Here is a 15,978-nt window from a genome sequence, read left to right on the forward strand (position 1 = left end):
TTTATTAAGCTCTGATATTTCGGAATTGCGTGGTCAAACGTCCCACATCTAAGTGTTTTTAATAATATTAAAATGTTGTGCTTCAGAGTACAAACTATGATGGACTTAAAATCTCAGCAAACTGGAAAAGCATTTGAGTAACATTAAACCTCTGTGTGCTCCTGAACGTCAAATCTCCCAGTTCTTCAAAACCAGTTAATTCCTAGGGCATTGTAATATTTCCGATAGCACAGGAAGGTATCGGAGTGCTTTCCTTTCATCCAATGGCATTGAGCGCTGGGCCAGATGATTGGTGACGAAAGCAGCCTAGCGTTTATTTAGGCTCTGCTACTTATTTGTCTCTGTGTCGCCGCCATTAAACAACACTGACGCGATGTAGCGTCGTGGATTTATATCATGATTCGGGGAGCACAGAGAGAGGCGTTGTCAAGACGTGGTTTATTCAGCGAGAGGTTAATGTGTTTGTTATGGTAAACATGTGAGTGACCAAAGGGGTCTAAATAAAACTGATTGGGAAAAGCTTGATAGGGCAGGAGGAGGAGGAGGAGGAGGAGGAGAAGAAGGGGGGTCTGGAGAAGAAGGGTTTGTTGTGGTTTTCCACAGCACTTGAGAGACGAGCACAGTCGCCAAACGGTAAGAGTTTGACACATTTTGCCTCATATATGCCGTATAATGTAATGTTCCATGATTGTAACGTTACTTTTTAAGACGTTTTCGTTAACTGTTGAAATTGATGTTAGCTGTGTATGCTAGGTGTTTAGCTTCCCAGCTAGCAAGTGAACACTAAGACTGAAGATTATTTACATTCATAAGCAAGAAATCCACTACTCATGTGAATTAAAGCCAGACTGTGGGCCATGCTCTGTATTGAGAGTGATAAAGAACCGTGAACAAGCAAGTTATTTTTTCTTTTTTAAATCACACCACAATCTCAGGAAGCCAGTGTGTTTGAAGATCCCCGAACAGATGTTACGTTGGTTTACAACCTGCTGGAACATATACATGGAGTAACATCGTGAAGACACTTGATTTGGTGTTAACGTTAAGTAAAACACAACGCCCGTTTATCGTGTTTTTAAGTTTTCGATTAAGCATTTTTGCCTCATATCTAACTGGATTTATTACCACAGATTGACCAGCCGAAGTGACCATCCACCATGACGGATCAGAAGGTGAAGTGGGCCTGTGACTACTGCACCTACGAAAACTGGCCATCTGCAATCAAGTGCACTATGTGCCGTGCGCAAAGATCCAGAGGTGCCATCATCACAGAGGAACCTTACAAGAACAGCCCTGATCTGGGCTCCAGTCTGGAATGGGACCCTCCCAGAACTGAGAACGGCAGCAGCCTCCTCATCTGCCCTGATTCCAGTGCTAGGCCAAGAGTTAGGTCAGTGAGCATGGCTGAAATTGCTAACAAATGGTCCTGCCAGATGTGCACCTACCCGAACTGGCCGCGGACCGCCCGTTGCACGCAGTGTTTATATCAGCACCCGAGGACCAGTAGCCCTACTGAATTCCCTCAGACGTCAGGGTCCAATGCAGGCTGTCGCCCCGGTCTTCACTCTCCTATGGACACCTGTGAGGAGTACAATGACAGAAACAGACTCAACACCCACCAGCAGCACTGGACATGCGCAGCATGCACTTACCAGAACTGGCCCAAAACTACAAAGTGTGTGGTGTGTAATCACCCCAAGCCCAACAACCAGGAAGCCATAGAGCTGGCTGAGTCTGTAGAGCCGTCACCCATGATAAATGAGCAGGACGGGACCTGGTGGACAAGCAGCTGCAGTGGAAGCCAAGACCAGAGGCGGTCCCCTCCTATGCCCAAGAAAGAAGACAATGTGAAAATGGACTTCCAGAGGATAGAGCTTGCAGCTGGAGCCATGGGCAGCAAAGAGGAGCAAGAGGTTGACTTCAAGAAGCTAAAGCAGATTAGAAACCGAATGAGGAAAACAGATTTACTGTTCCTACATGCATGTGCTGGTGAGTTGTTATCTTACTACATGCCATTTCTATGAAGGATAAAGTGATTAAATGATTAGTCAAGCCGCAGAATCTACTATTTTTGGGTTTCGGACTGTTGGTTGGAATAAACAGGCAATGTAAAGTCATCACAGTGGGATCTGGGAACATGTGATGTTGTTTTCAACATGTTTTGGTACTTTCTAGACTAAATTGAAAAAAAAAAGTGTATTACTCAATATTGAAAATAAAAAGGCAGCACGTGGTGTGGTGGTGGTTAGCGCTGTTGCCTCACAGCGAGAAGGTTCCAGGTTCGAGCCCCGGCCGACCCGGGGCCTTTCTGTGCGGAGTTTGCATGGGTTCTCTCCGGGTGCTCCGACTTCCTCCCACAGTCCAAAGACATGCAGCTTAGGTTGACTGGTGTCTCTAAATTGCCCGTTGGAGTGATTGTGTGTGTGAGTTCGTCTGTGTGTTAGCCCTGCGACCCTTTTGGGACTAAGCGGTTTAGAAAATGGATGGATGAAAATAAAATAGATATTGCTTCACAGGACCCTTCTCCCATTTTTTCCTTCTAACAGCACTAAAATTGTGACACTACCTTTTTGTTTCCTTCAATGATGTCATGCTGAGTGATGACAGAGTGAGATAGTCCAGTCAGGGGCAACAGTTATGTTGTTTGTCCCAATGGCAGAACATTTAGTTTTTGCTTAGTTTACTACAACGTAAATGGTGACTCACCCTGCAATTGTTGCATAGTAGTGTGATCTGCTTGGTGTTTTATTAATGGGTGTCAACATGTATCATTGTTTAGACTGTAAATATTTGAGTAAAACAGCAATTTTGTGAAACCTGGGGCTGGTAAGGTCTGTGTAGTGTTTTAACTAGGTGGTGCCTTCAGGTGGAAATGTCCACTGTAATGAGATATTCATTATCAACATAGCATAAACGATGCTGAATGGCAGCATAATAAAGATGAACAGCTAGTGGGAATTTGATACAACTCATTACTGAACCCCTTAGCTGCCACTGAGAGTGTCTTTGAGAAACTGAGAGAGTGTGAGTGCTTCCCAGCCGGTGGGGATGAATGGGCCGTCTGGGCACAGCAGTGAGAGTGGAGCCCATGGACCAGAGACGCTCTTGGCTTGCAGCCAACTTGCCCTGTAAACAGAGGTGTTTGTGTGCAGAGTGAGGGCACGCGGGAGGCTAAAATAGCCTTGACAACCCATGAATACTAGTCAACAAAAAAAGCACGATGGCAGCACATGATCAGCATCCTCCTGACCTTTGCACTAACTGCCCTCTACAACTTGTTATTAAGGAATAGGGAACATTACTCTGAAGTCGCAGTGAGACCTTTTTTTTTCCAGACATTTAACTCCCTTTTGATTAAATTCTTAGTGCTTTGGTGCAATTTGATTCATGTCAGTTGACTCATTTCTGTTATGTTATATGTGCTACAGTTGGGCTCTTTGACGTGTTTGTCAATGGATGGAGGAAGTGCATGAGACTAACAGTACATTATGGCCAGGCCAAGCACTTCCTTATGTCGCACAGCTTTCTCTCACTTAACTGTTGCCTCTTGTTTCTGGTCTGTTTTTTAGAGCTCTATATTTGGGCCAAATTTGGATGATTGCATCAATTCTACTTCTGCACAAAAGGAAGCGGCTTCTGTTTGTGTAGTATTGTTCTTTTATTTCATTTAAAGACCAACTGTCGAGTCTTTCAGTTGCAGATGATGTTAGTTAAAACATACATTATCATGTTTATAGTTTGATGTTGTGGGTAGTTTATGTAATGATTGTAAAAACACTCCGGAGGAGCTCAGCTTGCTTTGAGTCAGCATCTACTTCTGGATCTGTTTTTGCAAAATATTTTCCAGCATGCATGACAGCAAAAACAGGCTTTCATGGCCCTTTACAGTCCAGGTTCTTTAAAGGTAACTGTCCTCAGTCTGTTAAAATTAACCCACCCTTCAGTGTTCACTGTGCTACCTAGCTGCTGCTGCTCTTTTCGCTCATAACAGATGTTGCGTAGGGGACAGACACTAATCTGCACAGACTGTTCCCCTGTCTGACATATTGTAGCTCTGCATGACAAGCTAGCTACACTGGTCTGTTCTTGTGTAGTAGCTTGATAGTGCTCCAACTGTTCTCATACTGGGTTAGCAAGTGGCTACATCTAGAGGTCATATGAACTGTGGATCATCATCATCAGGTGCTAGGGCTCTCTCTTCACTCTGAATTCTTTTTGCCTTTTCTCTAGATGAATTTGTTATTCAAATTTCTCCTGGATTTTAATATTATGGCTTGTGGCAGGAAAGGTATGATGTGTTGGCTCAGTTTGATTGACTTTTTTTTTTTCTGTTATTCGTTCTTTAAGCATTGTAACCTGTCTGGTTCGATTTATAAGCAAGGGCATTGGTTTGGAGCTGCTCCAAAATCCAGTCTAATCCATTTGTGAAGCATTGGTCTGTTTTAAAAGGATTCCTATTCTATGTTAATTTTACTTTGTAGACATGCTTGAATAAGAAGCATTAGTATTTGCTGTAGCAGATTCATATATCATTTGCCAATTTATTCGATACACCTAGCTAAAACTAATGCGGTCTAATACAAGTCATGAAATTAAAAACTACAGGTTTAGAGGTGGTGTTCCATAGCTCTGAAAGCATTATTATGCGGTGATGTTTCTAAAGTTTAGTCTACCATCATTGATATAAATTGCATGACTAATAAACTGAGTTTATATATGCCTTGTGATGACAGCAAGGGGTGTGTGTGCAGCTGCTGAATGTGAATTGTTTTTCTGTGCTGCACTCTTCCTTCTTTGTTAAACACAGAATGTACACAATGTAGATGATTAAACTTCCATCTGAATTTAATAGCCTGTGTACATAAATTCCTGGAAAAGCAGTCACACCAGTAAATTGCAGCAATGGTCTATTTTTGCATTTGTTTTTTATTTTGTGATCTTCCTTCCTGCTTCTGCTACAGGCGTGGTGGATGGAGACCTGGCGGCAGTGGAGGCCTACAAGTCATCCGGAGGTGACATTGCCCGGCAACTCACTGCTGACGAGGTGCAACTCCTCAACCGGTCCTCAGCATTTGATGTAGGCTTCACCCTGGTCCATCTGGCCATTCGCTTCCAGAGGCAGGACATGCTAGCCATCCTGCTAACAGAGGTAAGTGTGCTAAAATATCTTGTTTCTCTGAAACACCTCTCTGGAATAAAAGCTACACCATCATCTTTGTGCAGGTGGCCCCAGAAATGCACTATGAGCTTATTGGGTTGTTCTGTTACACCAAGCAGCAGAATCAGTAGCTGTGACAGAATTTTTCTTTAAGAAGACTCCTGAAAATTAAACATCTCATAAAAAAAGCAGTACTTGCCAGTTATCATGTGACTTCCTTCATAGGAGTGCATTATACAAAGTCTCATTATCTAAATTGGTCATATTACCCAACAGGAAGTCGGAGGTGTTCCTGTAATTTTGATGCTGTTCTGAACTTCTCTTTCTCACATTAGTTTATAATTGTTTCATGCGAGAGCAGATGCCTGTAATGCCTACAATTACGGACAAAGTGCACTTTGAAGATTAGGTGCAGGATTAGCCTGGCTACAGTCCTGTTACTGGTTCCTAATGGACATGATGTCAGAGCTGATGTTGTTTGCAAGGAGGTCAAGCAACATTTGGGAAAGGCAGACTGAAACAAGTCACTAAGGTTGGAGGAGAAAGATGGCCTTTTCACTGTGTATGGCAGAGTTAATTGTCAATATGACAAATACATATAATATTGCACATCTACATAAATAAAACTGGATGATTTTATTATATTGATGTTTCCTTTTAATCATGTCATGAAACAGTCTGAAGATAGATGTTGTGGCTCAAAATTTGTCATGTGACAATAAATGACACTGAATAGTTTTGCTATAGTTTTATCACAGTCTTATGTTTTAAATACTTGGACACCAATCAGCCAAAACATTATGACCACCTGCCTAATACAGTGTACTTAAAAGTCAATGTGGCAGTTGACTGGAACTCGTGTTACTCTGACATTCACAGAGCATTTTGTGTGAATCTGTTTGCTTCAACAGTTGTACTGTCTGAAAGCCTGGATTTGTCTACCCTTTTAGTGATACACATATGTAAAAGGAGTGAAAACTGAAGACAAGTTGGAGATCATTTTGTAGACAAATTCAGCAGCCTCCCCACTCTAGGTGTGATATCACCACTATAGCTGCTGATTGTTTGTCTTCATAGTGACAAATGTACAATGGTTCTCATTTTCAGCCATTTTAACAAAGATTCAAACAATATGGAATCTTTTGAAAATGATGAATGAAATTTAAAAGTTTAATCTACAGTAGGTCAACCTCATCACAGAGCTTTGGCATCCACTTCACCTGTCAGTGCCTATTGTGTTGTGGTTAATTGGTGTATATATTTGAAAATTGAAGCACGGAAAAGGGGATGCTTGGTTTGATGCAAGACATCCATCTCCCTGCTAGGGCCCATGCTGCTACTGTTCCTTGACAGAGCATCAAACCCCAACCTCATCTACCAAAGTCACCAATAGCAGAAACCAGTAAAAGTTCTAAATATGTCCTTATACAGCTGGTGGATAGCTCAGCGGGTAACACTACTGACATTGGTATGGCAGGTTGGGGTTCAATTCACTGTCAGGGCACAGAATCAGCTTGGGCCCTTAGACAGGGCCCTTAATGCTATCCGCCTAGTGAGTTACTTCACAAATGATATGGCAGGGGAGCCAGGGAATGGGGAGATATCATCCTCCCCCAGATCGGAGATTAAAGATGACAAAATTTGTTTTCCACCGGCTGTATAGGGACACATTTTACTGGTTTCTGCTCTTTGTTAACGCAAGGGAGCGGGGGTGCTTGGTTTGATGCAAGATATCACATGCTGGGCATTGACCACGCAGTTTCTAGCAAATCATAAATATGGATTTATCCTGAATATGCCAATTTCATTAATAATCATAAAATGCTAATTCATATAAGGCTGTTAATTATTAGTCAAGTCAATTTTATTTACACACTCAATCACATATTTGCCTCAAAGGTCAAATGTATTAAAAGTTTTGACGAGGTTTGTCCATGTTGCCCATCCTCATAAATAATCTCTTACTTTCCTAATTGCATGTCTTTCATGTCCATATTTGTGTGTGTGTATTTACCGGTATATCGTGCAACACTAATTCCAATGAATCTGTGTGTATGCCTTTTAAGGTGAATCAGCAGGCAGCTAAATGCATCCCCTCCATGGTGTGTCCCGAGCTGACTGAGCAAATCCGGAGGGAGATTGCAGCATCACTACGTCAACGCAAGGGAGACTTCACCTGTTACTTCCTCACTGACCTGGTCACCTTTACCCTGCCTGCAGGTATGTATCTACGGGTTTCACTTAAGTTCTTGCTGAGCTTGACCTTTACTCGTTACTCGTTGGGCTTCTTTGCATGTGTATAATCAAGCACATCTTTACTCAACCCTCCATTGCCAGAATTTTTTTTTTCTTGTAGTTTCAATAAGCACCCCAAATGAAGTCTCCACTCCAACCAGTCTTAAGACTTGTCTTCTGATTGAATATTACAAGTTACCAGTCTTAAGACTTGTCTTCTGATTGACACTGAATATTACAAGTTCTTTGGGGTGCAGGGTAGAGTGAGGAGATGTCTGTGCTTAAATTGCATGCTCATTTGCAAAATTCGTCTAATTTTGAGCATGGTTTTCCCTGTCTCACTGGAAAACTCAGAGTGGCACCCAGGCTTATTTTGCAGCCCTGCTCAGAGAAACAGCAGCTCAGTGTCCTGTCCCTGTGGTGTAATGTCTTTGCTGAAATTACATGCACTTTGCTTTTCAGAACTACCAGTTGGGATGAAAGCTTATGTAGGCTTCACTGATAGATTAGATTTGTTTTACGTGTGCGTTATGCCAAGTATTTCTTTACGATCTGGATTTGGTCCCAGCTCAGCTGTAGGGCACTCTCTCTCTGTTTCTGTCTCTCTTTCAGACAAAGCCAGTGCCATTTTCTATTGAGCCAAAGAATAACCACCAGTGTTCTGGCTTTGTGTGTGCACAGTTCAATATGCACAGAAACACAAAACATGCTGTACAGAGCTCGTATTTACAGTGTGCCGTTGACAGAATGTAAGGCAGTAAATGGAATTGCAAAGAACATCCCCTCTGTGTGTCATCGCTATAGTGATTCTGTTGCACCATTAGGCTAGAAATGACAGGAAAACATAATATCTTGCATGTCTTTGCAGATATAGAGGACCTGCCACCTACTGTCCAACAGAAGCTGTTTGATGAGGTGTTGGATCGAGATGTGCAGAAAGGTACCAAGATTATTCATATTCATATCTAGGCCTAGGCTACACGGACATGGGTTTTCCCTGTCTACGTGGCAACACTGAAAATAGAGTTTCTAAATATCTTTCACCTTGGCTGGAGTTTTCCAAAAGCTCAGTTTTTTGTGACCTAAAACAACGTTTGCATGTGGATGAAAGGTGAAAACGCATAGAAAAGCTACACTTTTAAAAATGCCTGTGTACATGTGGACAGGGCCCTAGTATCTGCACATGTCCTCAGTCTGTTTTAACTTATCAGGACACTCTTTTTAGCCCAAATGAGATTCTGCTGGTTAAATAAAGGTTAAATAAATCTACGTCCAGTCACAGGTTCTTGTGTTTGCTTATGGATACCTGTGATTTGTAATGTACTGTCAAAGGCGCTTGTGTCTAAAAACCAACATCTGCTCTTTTCCAACCTGCTCACAACCTCCTACTTCACCCTCTGTCTAGTTTACCTCCCACACAGTGGGGAGAACTGGTGTAGGTTTTTGGTTTTGTATAGTAAGTAGCCAAGGAATTTATAAAGGTCTGTTTAATAATGTTTCAGGAGGAAAGGACAAATGCTGAAAAGTAGGTTATTCAATCCAGTTTCACATAATGGCTAACTGCAGCAGTAAATCTTCAATTCTCAAATCTTGGTTTTGTCTCTTGAAGTTTCCTTAGTTGCTTTTACTACAGAGTTTGACAAAAAATGGCCTTAAAGGAACTTGTTCTTGTTTTGGTGCACTCAGCCCACATCAGTGCATTTTGTCTTGTCTCTCTCTGTGTATAGAGTTAGAAGAGGAATCTCCCATCATCAACTGGTCTCTGGAGCTGGGCACGCGTCTGGACAGTCGTCTGTACGCCTTGTGGAACCGCACAGCGGGAGACTGTTTGTTGGACTCTGTTCTACAGGCCACCTGGGGCATCTACGATAAGGACTCTGTCCTCCGCAAGACTCTCCACGACAGCCTGCATGACTGCTCTCATTGGTGAGACTCTGTGCCAAAGTGTTTTTAATTGTACACTAAAAGACCTTTGAGTCAGAAATTTAAGTATACCATTGCTGTCTGGGTTTTTTTCTGTCACTGTTGTAACTATTGAAGTATGTATATCATTACATAAATACACAAATCCTCCAGTAAAGGTTTTCCTGGTTGTCTGCAGCCAGTGGATAACCAGTGTACTCATGCCCTGCTGGCTGGTTAGTGGCTTGATCATTTGACTAGGAAGCTCACTGTAGAAGCATTTCATCAGGATATTTACATACTTTTCTAACAGTCAAATACAGGCAGTAGTAAAAGTGAGTGATGAAAGAGATGTTGTTCTTTTTGATGTTTTACAGTATATAACCAGGTTTCTTTACACGTCTTAAATGTTTTAGCTTGTATGATCCAAATTTAGTGTTTCTAAGGTCTTTGTTATGCTTTGTAGTTGATTTTGACATAAAAATGGTTTTATGAATGTTATGTTTGCTTGCCATACAGCTGCTTTGTACTGGAAGAAATCTAGTTGTTGAGATACTTTGTAGAATAGACTAACTTTTAGTGCAGGTGATAAACTACTACAATGCAGAATAAACCTGAGTTGTGAACTTTAAAAATAGCGTAATGTATAACTTTTTAAATTTTTTTTTTAAGGTTTTACACCCGCTGGAAGGAGTGGGAGTCGTGGTACTCGCAGAGCTTTGGTTTGCATTTCTCCCTGAGAGAGGAGCAGTGGCAGGAAGACTGGGCCTTCATCCTGTCTTTGGCCAGCCAGGTAATTATAAGGTTCCTTCTGCCTTCCTTCCTTCCTTCCTCTAGTTTGCTATCAGTCATAAGACAAAATGGCCCACTATTGTGTGGTCGGTCTGTAAAGGCAGTATGCAAGCGTCATAAATGTGAGGAAACAGAAGTTGGTAAATGCAGTACATCAATTGATGTATTCTCACAAAAGGTTTTGTCTGTTTTTAGTTGTTGGAAAATCAAATATTATTTTTCAGCTGTAGCTTGTTTTAGAAGAGCATTAAAATGCCAGGTGCACATTTAGAAATGCAGGGAGTTTACCTCCTTCTATTGAAAAGCATCTTGTGGAATTTTTTCATAGCAGCCATGGCTGTTTTGCATTTCAGTTTAGGGTTATGTTCCCATCGCTGCACCAAGAGCCACAGTCTTGGTGCTGTCATTTTACAAAGAAGTTAATCAGACAGAGCCCCAGATGTTATGTCTTCACAGCTTTGTATGCAACCGTTGAACAAACACGAAACTCAGTTTGATTTGGAACATGCTGAAGCCCTAAGAGAATGACTGAGAGATGTATCTGAATTGTATGATCCATATACACATGTCAACTGTGGTAAAAAGGTAATAATACTTTAAAAAGTCTGAGTGTGAAAACCAAATTGTAATTGCAAAGATGCCCCACTTTCAACACACTGATGAATGCACATTAAGTTGAAGGCAGTTCAATACTTGGCATGTATCCCTGTTGATGTTTAGCTTTGCGGTGTTGTTCATTCACTTTTATACTAATAAAGTGACGTGCTTTGAACTGAATGGGAGGCATTTCGAAGAGTAGCTCTGTAGATGATAGGTTGTGTGTGAACGACAGGGGGAGGGCATATGCAATTATTACAGATCACACTAAGCTGAAGTTGAAGATTGACAGACAGCCCATCTGCTTGGCTGGCATGCCTGCTGAAGCAGCACTCCTTCCCAACATGTGACCTTGGGATTACATGCATTTAACTCACAGAGCCACTCCGTCTGCAGTATAAGCAAATGCTACAGTGCAGCAGTCTCGTCTGTGGTTTTGACAGTGGCGGAGAGATGAGACCAGTGCTTAAATGCGGGTGACTTTGAAGGCCCCTTTTAACATGAAATGTCACTGGAGCTGTTCTATATTCACAGGCAGTTACTGTGTGTAATCAGCTTTCTGCCTATTCAGATGGTGGAAGACTCAAAAGTAGCAATGCCATAGTGTAAAAATACTTTGTTACAAGTAAAAATCCTGATTTCAAAATGTTTCAAAAATACTAAAAGTAAATGTGTTCATTATGCCGAACAGCTCAGTTCTGTTATTGTATTGTATAATTATTGTATAATTACTGATGCATTATTGTGTACATCACATTTAATGTTACAGCCGGTAAAGGTGCAGCTATTTTAACTTGTATGCTTATAATTTGAAATACCTTACATACTGCTGGGCAGTTTATGAATGTCCCACCGAGGAGCGATGAAGTCTTATGATTAGACTGTATTTAGTTTTATTAATCTAATTCAGAAAAATAACCAGTAATTAAACCAATCAAATGTAGTGAGGGAAAAAAATACAATATTTTTCTCTAAAATGTAGTGAAGTTGATATATCAAGTAGCAGAAAATTAAAACACTCAAGTACAGATACCTCACAACTGTACTTAAATACAGTACATGAGTAAATGTTCGTAGTTACTTTCCGATTCTGGTGGCATGGAGGTGCAGTATTCCAGGTTCACAGTGTGCAGGACAGTCTGTTTTGCAATATGATCGCAGCACTTGAGTGTCAGCTTTCGCCACTATTTTTAGTTCTATTAATATTGAATGTACATTTTTGGGTACTGTATGTGCTTACAACTACTTTGTTTGTGTGTGTCTGCTTCTCTTTCTCTTCCTCCTCCACTCAGCCCGGGGCCAGCCTGGAGCAAACACACATTTTTGTTCTTGCACACATTCTTCGCAGGCCGATCATAGTCTACGGAGTGAAATACTACAAAAATTTCCGTGGGGAAACGTTAGGATACACTCGTTTTCAAGGTGAGACAGTGTTTAGATAAACCTGCAAAATTTAAATATTAAAATATTTATTTGAATGTTTGTACGAGAACATTTTACTCCTGAGTTATTCTTTAAAACCTGTTCATCCCAAGTACACTGACTCTTTTGGCATCCAGATACCTTTACAGGAGCCATTTTCATTGAAGCTACTTTCTACTGAAGATATAGTTCCTATAACTGTTGACATCTAATTTCTGAGTTGCCAGCTGAATGCAGGTGTCTCAAAAATCAGCTGTTTTCTTTTTTACAATTCAAATTCAGTGTATTGATTGTATTTCTAAAAGCCATTAATTAAGTTTGCCTTAGGATTCTACCCCTTTCCACCTACACTGGAACATTCATAAAGGTCCTTGACTCTTGCTGATAGGCTCTTTATGACTTTGAATAAGCCTGAGTTGTATATAAAATCTAAGCACAGCTAGAATGTGGAGGCACTATGTAACATATTACATATTAGTCTGTTGCACAGCCTGTAAAGCAGAAATAAATGTTTTCTGAGTTTGTCACACCACAGGAAGATGTTATTAACCACCTAGTCAAATTTGAATGATTTAAAAAGATCCCAAGTATATAAAATTTGCTTTCAAAATCAAAAAAATCCTGAACTCAAAAGTGATGAAACGGTCTAACTTTCTAACATATAATGTGTTTAGAAACAAAACACTGATTTTTGATTTACCCTGCCTTTAATTTAGATAAAACCTCTGACTCGGTTCATATCCATTCAAATCGGTGTACAGTCAGGCAGAACATTTTAACCAGACAATAACTGGAATGGGTGTAGTACTGGAGTCATAGCTTTAGCTTACATTGCAAGTATCTGCTGATTGGTAGTGTGTGTTAGACCAGGAAGTGGGTCTGACAGAAGCCAGGGTGGAGGGAGGGGAGTGTTCCTGAAGAAGCAGGGCTCCAGACTGCACCACAGAGCTGCTCACAATGACCCAATTGTTTCTAGTCAGCTGAAACACAGCCACTTCTGATATCAGGTCAGATTTGATATGGCGCTTGGCCTGACTTAAATTCACACAGTGTAATTTGAGAGTACTGCTACAGGGCCTGCTCCTCCCAGGTGACTCCAGTGTCATGGTCAACTGTAGCTGGCACCTGGTCTAAATGGCTTTATGTGTGTTGTATGTGTTCAGGTGTGTACCTGCCTCTGTTATGGGAGCAGAGCTTCTGCTGGAAGAGCCCCATCGCTCTAGGCTACACACGGGGCCACTTCTCAGCCCTGGTGGCGATGGAGAACGACGGCTATGACAATCGCGGTGCAGGTGCCAACCTCAATACTGACGACGATGTCACTGTAACTTTACCTTTGGTGGACAGTGAGAGAAAACTGCTGCACATTCACTTCCTGTCTGCACAAGAGGTAGGGCTCTGCTACTGTAAGTTTTGTCTGTTTTGGAGGAATTTATTAGGGCTGCTGAATAGTCGAATCATTAGTTGACATTGCAATTTAAATACTGCATCATATGCAGCTGCAATTCATGTCTGTTGATTTTCTGAGAGAAGGAAAAAGAAGAAATTGTCACGTGAGAGAGCTGATTGATAGTCGACTGACAATCCTTAGTCAGGTCCAGCCCTAGAATGATATTAGAGTCAGGATAAATTGGACTTATTATTTGTGTGCAACTGACCTTGTAGTAAGTATATAATAATAGTAGATTTGTGTAGCAGGAAATGCAACATACCTTGGGTAAGGTTTAAACAAATATGCTCCAAAATAATGTGGGCTATAATGGATAATGTGGGCAATACAAACAAAATATACAATCAGCTTTTCATGCAGCTCATGGTGTCAAGTTACAACAAATTGCTTTGAGCAGGCAGTTGTGGTGTAGATGTTTTAGGCTGTGATACATGACTGGTTAGCAGTGGTTTCATGGTTTCATGCCTTCGAAATGCCCCATTTTGTTACCCAACAAGTAACTACATGTTTGTCGTGAATTCAGATGGGCAACGAGGAGCAGCAGGAGAAGTTGCTAAGGGAATGGCTAGACTGCTGTGTGACAGAAGGAGGCACGCTGGCAGCCATGCAGAAAAGCTCTCGCCATCGCAACCACCCCCTGGTTACCCAGATGGTCGAGAAGTGGCTGGACAGATACCGCCAGACCCGCCCCTGTGCCTCTCTCTCTGACGGTGAGGAGGAGGAGGATGATGACGAGTGAAGGGAGCTTGGGACTGGACACTGTAGGCTTTGGGAGAGTACCGTACTATACACATTTCTTTTTTCCTTTCTCCAAAATGTAAATCTTGTAATAATGCATGTGTTCTGTGAGCTGTGTAACGGGGATTAAAAAAAACATACCAGCACCAAGAAACAGAACCCTGATTACTGCTCCTATGAAAGCACATCAAGTCCTTTTAGTTTGCCTTCCTATACTCAGATTTCACATTTATCAAAGTATCTTGACCTGGTAGAAATACCAGGGCATATAAGAATGGATGCTGACTTAACATCCACACTATTAAGGAAATCTTGAAGCTGCACTAGATGGTAAATCTCGTTTTTACAGGATTGCCTGACAGAAGTTTAGCTAAAAACAGATGATGTTAATGCTTGTGTGAATGTTGATGCTTAAAGAGCACCTGTTTTCCTGATTGCTGATCCCACTGCGCACCCCTTCTGATGTTTGACTTATTTATTTTAGGAGCGTTAGCACGCAGAGATGATACCTTTGTTCTGCCCTGTTTTACCTGTGTTCTGTTTGACCCATTCTTGAAGTATTTTATTTTGCACAGATAATACCTACATTCTATGAGGGGAGGGGAAAATGTTCAAGTTTACTGACATTTTTTTGTGTGATTTACTAGCTCATGGTCATTTTAGAGCGGGTGGTGTTGATGCCGGTGGAGAAGAGAGAAAACCAAACACCCTGCCTCTTTTCTACAGAGTGCATTAATATTAAATTTGACTCACTTGCATCCTCTTTGTTGCCCTTTGCATTTGTTAGCACATTTCTCATTCTTGTGATGTTTGGATCAACTTAAGAATTAACTAGTTTGCTCTTTCCAACTTGCCATATTTGCAGTTACTGTTTAAATCACCCTAGGTGATTGTGTAGAGGTGTGATTTTAAATTTTGATTTTCCTGTTCCACTTAATTTAATTACAAGCTTTAAGATTATTCTTACACCTTAGAGCTTGTTTTGTTGGTGTTGAATGTTTAGTTTGAATGTGGCTTATTTTCACGAGTTACTGCTGCCATATTTTTTATGTTATCTGTTGCCTCTTTGGCGCCCCCCAGTGACAAAGGATAAAACTGAGGAAGATACACAGACCATATACAGTAAGATTACAGAAAAGTGTCATCAGAAAATGAACTTACTGCGCTGACAACAGAACACAAAGTATTGATCAAATCAGCAGTTGGTAGAGAAGGCTCTTTCTCAGAATCTTATCTTTTTATTTGAACTGCACTGAATGCTAAATGTTCACCTTGTACAAGAAACAAATACAAACACCATTCAACCAAAGAAGGAAAGAATTCAACCTTTCTTCCAACAGAACTTGCCCAAAAACCCCTAAGAAGGAAACTGTGAAGCATGACTCCATCCATGAAACTGTGTCTGAACGGCTTTATGTCATGCTTACTGGGACACTTCAAACCCACATTTGCTACCATTCATTTGTACAGGTGAGTGCTGGGGGGGATTATAAAGGGGACACACATCAGGTGAGAGGGTCTTATCCGGGACCTGCAGACAGAGGCTGTTGGTCCGGAAAGAGAGTTTTCTAGATAATGTTTCTTATTCTTGTACAGCGCATTTCTGTGCATTATGCTGGCTTTCATACTACTTGTCCATTCACACTCAAGTGCTCACACATTGATTGGACAAGCTGGGAATCCT

The 15,978-nt window shown here is 41.3% G+C and overlaps 1 protein-coding gene across 2 annotated transcripts; it reads left to right on the top strand.

The window, feature by feature from the left end:
- Positions 1–190: 190 nt before the first annotated feature.
- On the top strand, positions 191–14,563 carry zranb1a (zinc finger, RAN-binding domain containing 1a). Of its 2 annotated transcripts, XM_020605119.1 has the most exons (11): positions 195–633; positions 936–1,041; positions 1,131–1,989; positions 4,962–5,149; positions 7,225–7,378; positions 8,262–8,333; positions 9,121–9,319; positions 9,968–10,088; positions 11,977–12,106; positions 13,270–13,496; positions 14,080–14,563. In XM_020605119.1, exons 3-11 carry the CDS (start codon positions 1,158–1,160, stop codon positions 14,293–14,295), a joined length of 2,139 nt encoding a protein of 712 aa, XP_020460775.1. In that variant the 5' UTR covers positions 195–633; positions 936–1,041; positions 1,131–1,157; the 3' UTR covers positions 14,296–14,563. The 2 variants fall into 2 exon arrangements, with proteins under 2 accessions (XP_020460776.1, XP_020460775.1); XM_020605120.1 differs by lacking the exon at positions 936–1,041 and having other exon boundaries at positions 191–633.
- Positions 14,564–15,978: the final 1,415 nt, after the last annotated feature.

The sequence above is a fragment of the Monopterus albus genome, unplaced genomic scaffold (genome assembly GCF_001952655.1).
Source record: "Monopterus albus unplaced genomic scaffold, M_albus_1.0 scaffold69.1, whole genome shotgun sequence".
Taxonomy (NCBI): Eukaryota; Metazoa; Chordata; class Actinopteri; order Synbranchiformes; family Synbranchidae; genus Monopterus; species Monopterus albus.

What these genes read in the sequence shown, in the direction of transcription:
- zranb1a (XM_020605120.1), top strand. Translation starts at nt 1,158, where the DNA reads ATGACGGATCAGAAGGTGAAGTGGGCCTGTGACTACTGCACCTACGAA. An exon ending in TCCTGTCTTTGGCCAGCCAG is followed by an intron (nt 10,089 to 11,976) that starts GTAATTATAAGG and finishes TCCTCCACTCAG; the next exon opens with CCCGGGGCCAGCCTGGAGCA. An exon ending in ACTTCCTGTCTGCACAAGAG is followed by an intron (nt 13,497 to 14,079) that starts GTAGGGCTCTGC and finishes TCGTGAATTCAG; the next exon opens with ATGGGCAACGAGGAGCAGCA.